General features: G+C 35.5%; 1 protein-coding gene across 3 annotated transcripts in view; it reads left to right on the forward strand.

Moving 5' to 3' along the window:
• Positions 1 to 6,190, forward strand: part of LOC110620415 (acetyl-CoA acetyltransferase, cytosolic 1) — a 29,040-nt gene extending 22,850 nt beyond the window's left edge. For 2 of the 3 annotated variants that reach the window (XM_043958735.1, XM_043958736.1), the window contains exons 10-16: positions 1,572 to 1,671; positions 1,763 to 1,873; positions 1,956 to 1,997; positions 2,164 to 2,250; positions 2,542 to 2,627; positions 5,658 to 5,784; positions 5,900 to 6,190. In XM_043958735.1, the coding sequence (XP_043814670.1) occupies positions 1,572 to 1,671; positions 1,763 to 1,873; positions 1,956 to 1,997; positions 2,164 to 2,250; positions 2,542 to 2,627; positions 5,658 to 5,691 (460 nt within the window). In that variant the 3' untranslated portion in view covers positions 5,692 to 5,784; positions 5,900 to 6,190. Of the gene's footprint in view, positions 1 to 1,571; positions 1,672 to 1,762; positions 1,874 to 1,955; positions 1,998 to 2,163; positions 2,251 to 2,541; positions 2,646 to 5,657; positions 5,785 to 5,899 lie in introns of all 3 variants that reach the window. The other variant, XM_043958737.1, reaches the window with a different exon arrangement.
• Positions 6,191 to 8,057: the final 1,867 nt, after the last annotated feature.

Raw genomic sequence — 8,057 nt, forward strand, 5'->3', positions numbered from 1 at the left:
TTTCTGCATGATCCTAATACAAGCTGTTTTTCGCAAAAATTCTACATGATGTTCATGCAAGCTGTTTTTCGTATTTTGCGATACTTGAAGTCTCCTCCTGGAAAAGGTTTCTTATTCTCTAAACATGGTGTATACATGCATTCACAGATGCAAATTGGGTTGGATATTGGGTTGGATCCCTTGACAATAGGAGGTCGACCAATTGTTATTGCACACTTATCGGGGGAAACCTTGTCACTTGGAGAAGCAAAAGGAAAGTGTTGGTCAAAACACACTAACTAGTCTTAGTATAGGAAGCTGAAGATAAAGGAAGCAAAAGTTACATGAAAAATTAGCTACATAAATAGAATAAATTAAAGCCTAAAAATTATGGGTTCCAACGCAATACAATTTGATGTGAGCGTTTTGTGGGACCTCTATATTGTCCTAAATTCTCTTTGTTCATATTGCTATTTTGTTTAATATCTCATCAAAATCAAGGATATGGATTGATTTATTTACTGATTTCTAGTTATATGATTTGATTACTGATTCTAGACATAAATTAGAATCCTTAATTATTTTTATAATTATTTAATTATTTGCTTCCTTTTTAGTCTTAATCCTCCGTATATAAATAGTTATGTAAATCACTCTCCAAATTCTTCATGGTACCAAAGGTTTCTTGATTTTAGGGTTTCACTTCAATTTTTTCCTTTTAGGGCTTCTAAACCCTATATCTACTATTTTGGTACTGTCCTACCTAGGGGCCTTTTTTCATCTCGTTGCTGTCACCAGTACAGTTGTCGGCGTGTCGTCGGTCAGCTGTCTTGCTCCGACACTGGAACTCCATGTGCGTAAGGCTCACGCACCTTCCCTTTCCGGCGCGTGTGGTTCTATTCAACGTTGCTTTCCTGCCCAGTCCACTCCGGCACCATTTTCGACCTCTTCCTGGCCATCTCATGCTGCCTGGCCTCTTGGTGATTTAGTTAGGCTCTATTGTGTGTACAATCTTGGGTACCTCCTATTTTTTCACGATTCATCCTTTTTATCATAGCAGAAGGTAAAATGGTCTCGATTCTTAAATCGGATAACTCTTCTTTGCAAATTAGTTTTCTAAAACTTGATGGAACCAATTATATCGCTTGGTCGAGATCTTGTTTGTTATTTATCAAGGCTAGAGAACTGCACGGCTATATCACTAGTAATAAAAAGCAACTAGATGAGAGTGATTTAAGTTCTTCTCAATGGAATTCAGGTAATTGTTTTGTTATCTCTAAGTCCTATTTGTTGCTTGATACTGCTGCAAAGATATGGAAGGCATTGTCCTTGACTTATTCCAAGATTGGAAATGATGTCCTAATTATTTATGTAATTATGTGATTATTTGTTTTCTTTTTAGTCCTAATCTTTTGTATATAAATAGTCATGTAAATCACTTGTAAAGATTAAGAGTGAAATACAATAATATTCTAAAATTTTCTAAAATTCTTCAATATGAATTTTATAGCATGAATTGGATATACATTGTGTTCTTTTTTCGGTAATCTGCCATCATTTGACTTTGTAACTGTTCTTCCTGTCATTGACAGTGATGGTGCAGCTGCACTAGTTCTGGTGAGTGGCGAAAAGGCGATTGAGCTAGGATTGCAAGTGATTGCTAGGATAAGAGGATATGGTGATGCTGCGCAGGTAGTTTAAAGAATGTGGTTCATATGGTTTGTAGGCTTGGGAGAGCTGAACATTAGATAACTTTAATGCTGAATTAGTATTTTGTGGATAGGCCCCTGAGTGGTTTACAACTGCACCAGCCCTTGCAATACCAAAAGCTATTTCAAATGCTGGTTTGAAGGCTTCCCAGATTGATTACTATGAAATAAATGAAGCATTTTCTGTAAGAATTGTTGTGTTCATTTCTGTTTAACATTTTATTCAAGTGGGTGTCTGCTAATTAAATTTTAATATATTGTTTGCAGGTTGTGGCTCTTGCTAATCAAAAGCTACTTGGTCTTAACCTTGTGAGTTGTATAATAACTCCACCCTTTATTTCTTACTTGTTAATATAGTTTGAAATCTAATTTAGGGTTGTACTTTTGGCTATTATATTCACTTTTCATCTTATGTTTGAACAGTTCAATTTGTTGAATTGAATTATTGTGAACTTGTTGGTTCTTATAAATGTAGGATAAAGTAAATGCTCATGGTGGAGCTGTATCTTTGGGACATCCATTAGGATGCAGTGGAGCTCGTATCTTGGTTACATTGTTAGGGGTAATCTTTGAGGGCTTTACCCACAATTTATTTCTTCTTGTTTTTGTTTCTCATGCTTTGTATTGTTATTACAGTGTAAGCTTTTCTTCTGCCATTTTCAACTGCAAGTAACCTTCACCTTTTTTATTAACAGACTCCACCACCTCTCTATTCCCCTTTCTCACTTAGGCTATATAACTACGTGGGGAAGGACCCAGCTGACTGAATGATGGGCATCTATAAATATGTAGTTTTCATGCTTCTGTTATATTTACACTGAAATTAAAATCATGTTAGGTGATCATCTTGCAGGTTCTTAGACATAAAAATGGTAAGTACGGAGTTGCTGGAATTTGCAATGGAGGTGGAGGGGCATCAGCCCTTGTTCTCGAGCTCATGTAAGCTCTCTACACTTGGTAAGCATTATATTATATATTGTTGTTTGCTAGCATAGATTGATAGCACATTAAGTTGGAGCATTCTCTCATGGTTACTGTAGAAAAAGAGTTAAAAGAGAAAGGCATAGAAGAAATATTTTGCACAAACATTGGTTGACTTTTCATTCCCCGAAGGCATTGGAATTATACTTGTTAGATATATACTAAGAATGGAAGAGTTCATATTTACAGGTAGGGCCAAGTAAAGTTTTGTCTCAACCTGATAAATGAACTGAACCAATTTAATATGGTTTTTATAATTTTTTTGGCAAATTGATTTTGTTTCAATTAATATTTTCAGAAGGTATATGATTTTGAGTTCAATTTTTTTTTTTAATTAAGGTAGAAAATTTGAAATTCAAGACGAATAAACTTGTATACAAACAATGTTGTGCAGTTTATTATGAACACTCCAGTCTTAGTCTTCACTCTTCATGTATGCCTCATATCTTGCCCCTCAAACTTCCTCATTCATTCATTCATCTGGAGATATCTCTACTCTTATCCTCCCTCTCTCCTTTGTCCCAAAGCAATTGCGCTCCCATGGAAGCTTGTTATATTGCTACATCATTTAAGTTATTAGGGGCAGAGAGGGAGGGGGTATGGGTAGGACCTTTTATCAAAGTGAGGGGACCTAAAAAATATTTTCCAAAGAGAGGTGGGGAAATTTTTTTTGTCAAAGTGGGGTGCATCTTGCCAGGTAAGCAGATTCTGCTACATGCTGCTGATTGTACTAGCGGCAAGGCTTGCCACTAGTCATACCAGTGGCATGCCTGAAAAAAAATGCCTTGCCACTTGTCATACCAGCGGCATGCCTGAAGAAAATGCAGAGAAGGCCGAGGAAGATACTCAGGCCTTATTGCAACTATTTGTTTGCAAAATGACTCTTAAAGTTGCTGCAACAGAAGCCTTCACTCCCTCAATGTTGGAATTATCGACACACAGGAAGTAAAAACTTCAGCATTGTATTGTAGCTTTCCTTATTCTTGAGTCTCGAGGACAAGAATGATTTCAAGGAATGGGAAATGTTATGACTAATTAGAGGAATAGGGGATTGTAGTTTCATGGGGAAGAGAGTAGAATAAGTTGTAGCTGAGAATTAGTTAGGGAAGTCAAGAGGTGGTTAAGTGGCAAGAACAGTTTCTTATGTTACTAAACAGTGTATAAATAACAGCTTGTGAGCTTGAAAGGATCAAACCAAGAAATATCAAAATTTAAACGTTTTCCCTCTGTAATCTTTCTGTTCTCTCTCTTCTACTTTCTGCTTTCTTCTTCTGTTCCTCTTCCTCCCCCCCCCCCCCCCCCCCCTTTCTTCTTCTATTACTCCACAAATTTTACTCTCTCATTTGATTGTGGAGGTGGAAAAGCAATGGTAGTTCTTGAATACAGACCTTTTGACTCGTGTTCTAGGCATCATCTTCCTATACCTGCTCTTGTAGAAGAACCAAAGGAGCTGCTAAAAAGGTTAAAAATAAGTAAGATATTTGGTTAATTTGCTAACAGAGATCAAATTATATGAACGTTCAAGGGCAGGTATGACCAAGAATAAAAATAATTGATGGAAGATGATGAGCCATCCGTACACTTCTAATAATAGTTTTTGAACTGTTAGCTAAAATGACATTTGAGAAAGTTGCAGGAGAAGCATGGATAGAGAAGAAATTTCTACTACTAGAGATATGATCGTAAGTGCCTGAATTAAAGGATTCATGATCTGATGGACCACGATTTGGCTACACAGGCAAAGAGATTACCTGTCTGGGCAGCAGAGGCAAGAAATGAGGAAGACTGCTGTTTTGTTGCTAGGTATTGATCAGAGTTGGCTCCAGTTGAGGTGATAGACCTCTGATCTTTAACCAGGTGAGGACTTGCAGGAGAATGGAGTTGCTTGTCCAAGGTGACTGACTGGTGAAAGTTTAACCAGGAAAGAGTGATCCACACTCCCTCATGTGTCAGCGTGTGGACCAGGGTTCAGATGGTGCATAGAAGATTCTTCAGCGATGGGATTTCACCTGGAGGCTGATATGCGGCAAGGATTTCTAGTGGTTTGGGCGGTGAGATTATATACCTTAACAGTCCGCTAACTGCAATGGCGGACTTATCTGAGAGGAGTGAAAAGAGAGAAGGAAAAAAATCAGAAGCCAAGCTCTGATACAATGTAGAAAAAGAGAGGAATAAAAGAGGGATCTTGCAGGAGTATTGCTTGATGATTCCCTTAAGCCATTGGGAGTATATATATATATATATACACTAGTTAAACATTCACTAAAAATGGAAGAATGCACCTTTACAGGCACTATTGTATCCCATGATCACAGAACTCAATCTCTTAATTGCAGGCACATTTACGGCATTCTAACAGTTAAATTATGACATTTTCCTAAGTTAATGCCAGTTCAACTTACTGGGCATATGAGCCTGAATCATTTATCAAGTCCTTAGTTTGGTTGGTCAGAAAGCTTAAAGCTCTTGGGAGAATTAAACTTATTTTGCATTCTCCACTTATGATTTATGTGATCCAGATTTGCAATATAGTCATATGAAAGGAAACAAAATTGTCCAAGCCCACTGTACGAAAAGCTGGATATGGAATGAATGTTATTTCTGGCATTCCTGATTTCCAGGAGAAGCCGGTGAATTTCTATTTTCTTTTTCTAATTTTTTCAAAGATGTGTCTAGCCATCAATGAGGTAATTGACGTGATCATAATTCTTATAGCCCTCAGCTGAGAGGATGTTGTTTCTTGCTCAATTTTGGGCGTTTCCTGTTTTCTCTCATTACTTTGTGTTCCAACCTCAGAACCAGCAGAAAGGTGAAAATTAAGAGGCCTGAGTTCTCCCAGTCCTAATTTCCAAACCTTATCAATCAGTTTTCAGAATGATTCCTGAAATATTTTTGTCTGCTACTTTCTTTGTACTCTCTTATATCTGTTTACAGGTGAATAATCCATAAATAGCTTTTATCAATCATGAAAACACCATTATTTTGCAGGTCAGTCGCGAGGGTGGGACCCTCTATGTTATGAACAAATTGGTTACTGTGCTGTTTTGCAATTTCATCATTTTCTTTTGTACACTACCTTGCATTTAATAAGGGAAGATGCAGCATAATGCACTAGGTAAGCTCTGAAGCTAATTTCTCTGAAATCATTAAGTTCTAGTTTTGTTCTGTTTAGCTGTGTGTATTTTCTTTCCATTTCTGTCAGTATTCACACCTGGAATTCTGGTTGGCAGGTTTGTCGGAGAAGGTATCCAACTGATAATGATAATCAAAATAAACGAGCAGTAGAATAGAAAATACTAATAGAATAAAAAAGAACTATCTTTTTGTATACTTTTACCGGTTCAGTTGCTACTCCCTGCTTTGTTTGGATGAAGAATTTTCTCTTTTTATTTTTTCTTTTTTTTTTTTCATTTTTTCAATTATAAATATGGAATTGTCCCCAGACATTGTATTGTCCCTCCTCATTGAACATTTCTGCTACAGCTCTACAATGGTAAAAATAAATCATGTGTTCTTCTTCCTGTGCTTTTTATGCTAATTGCTAGGCAATCAACCAATTCTGATGTTGTATATTGACGTTAAGCTTTCTAATCCCTCTCTAGCTTGAAGTTAAGCAATCAGCCAATTCTACCACATCAAACACAATCTTATTTTGCGATTTTAATTTTTGTTTTGTTATAGTTTCTTCTCAAGGTTCTTCCTTTATTTGGGGTCAAAAAATTTTATAACAATTTAATTTATTTGATTTCTTTTTATTAGTTTTTAAATTCCAAATACAAAAATCAAATCTTTATATGATTATATAATAATTTAATTAAATTTTTTCTTGGAAAATATCAAGTTGTACGGTTGAGCTGAGCTGAGCTAATTAGTCTAACTTATTTAGTTAGAGAATAATTAGTTGTTGTAAATTGGTTGTACAATACGTGAGCGGTTAGTAGCTCAAATGAATAAGATCATTCTTTTTTGGTTTACACTAAACTTATGATATGGTATAAGAGCTTCTAGATTTTTGATAATTACTCTCTCTCATTAATGACTTTCTCTTTTTCTTCGATCTCTTCCATTGCAGCACGAGAAATTCTTCTAATCATTCGATCAATCCACTAGAAGATACCTCTCCTCCTTTCTATCTTTGTCACACTGAAAGTCAAAGTTCAATTATTCTAACTCTTAAATTGGTGTCAAGTAACTTTCTATCCTAGCGAAGTTGTTTCTATAAGGAATAAGCAAGGTTTTTGGATGGCACTATTTCTAAGCCATCATTATAGTATCATTTATACTTTGCCATGGGTCAAGTGCAACAATGTCATTGGTAGCGTGGCTTCTTGCGTTGATTTCTCCTTCTATAGCCTTCACTATCTTTTATCTAGAACATGCGAAATAGATTTGAGACCAATTTGATGACCAATTACATCAATGGTTCTCTCAGTCGGATGATTCACATCACCTATAAAATCTTCTTTGCACCATTACTCAAGGTATAAAGTCTATTGATACTTATTTTATTGAATTGAATAGTACACGGAAAGAACTTTGAGTCTATGGGCCTCTCCCTTTTTGTTCTTGTGGTAAATATAATTCTAAATATTTTCAAAAACATGCTAAGATTTTGCAAAAGTACTAAGTGTTTAAGTTCTTGAATGGTCTAAATGAAACATATCATAAACTATTTTCCTCACTTAATTAAGTTTATAATATGTAATATGGTATTGAGAGAAGAAATACAGAGATCATTATTACTACGGTCACAATTTTTTATAGTGTTATGGTTGTTAAGAAAGGAAAAAATGATATAGTTTATTTTCATTAAAAAAGATCCGGCAGATCAAAGCACAGTGTCATACACATAATTTTTCCTCTAGATTTGAAGTTCACAAAGTAATGGTAACAATGGTGGTATGAATTCAAAAAATAATCCAAGACATGCTTCTTGTTCAACAAGTCTCTAGGTGAACAAGTCTCTAGTGAATCCACTTCCACTCCTATTAAGGTTTTTCTCGAATTGATCTTTCTAAAGGACAAGTTCAAAGGTTAATGGATCTACTTAATGACATTATTGTGGCTTCAAGTTCAATTCCCACTAATCCTATTAAGTTCCTTATGTGCAAGTTAATGTTGTAGGTATGAGCATCATATCTCAACATCCTTATGACTCTAATAAAGTGATTACTTGATCATCCTTATGACTCTAATAAAGTGATTACTTTTGATTGGGTAGTAAATATGAGTGATGTTGATCATATTACTTATGATTCAACTTGTTTGTTGACTTCAAACCTGTGACTAAGTCCTTTGCTTATTGCCAAAGGTTCACAAGGATCAAGTACTAGGTGTTGGAACAATATATCTCAACCATTTACTTGTTCTTCATAATTGTTTATTCTA

Source organism: Manihot esculenta, chromosome 8, assembly GCF_001659605.2.
Source record: "Manihot esculenta cultivar AM560-2 chromosome 8, M.esculenta_v8, whole genome shotgun sequence".
NCBI classification, from domain to species: Eukaryota; Viridiplantae; Streptophyta; class Magnoliopsida; order Malpighiales; family Euphorbiaceae; genus Manihot; species Manihot esculenta.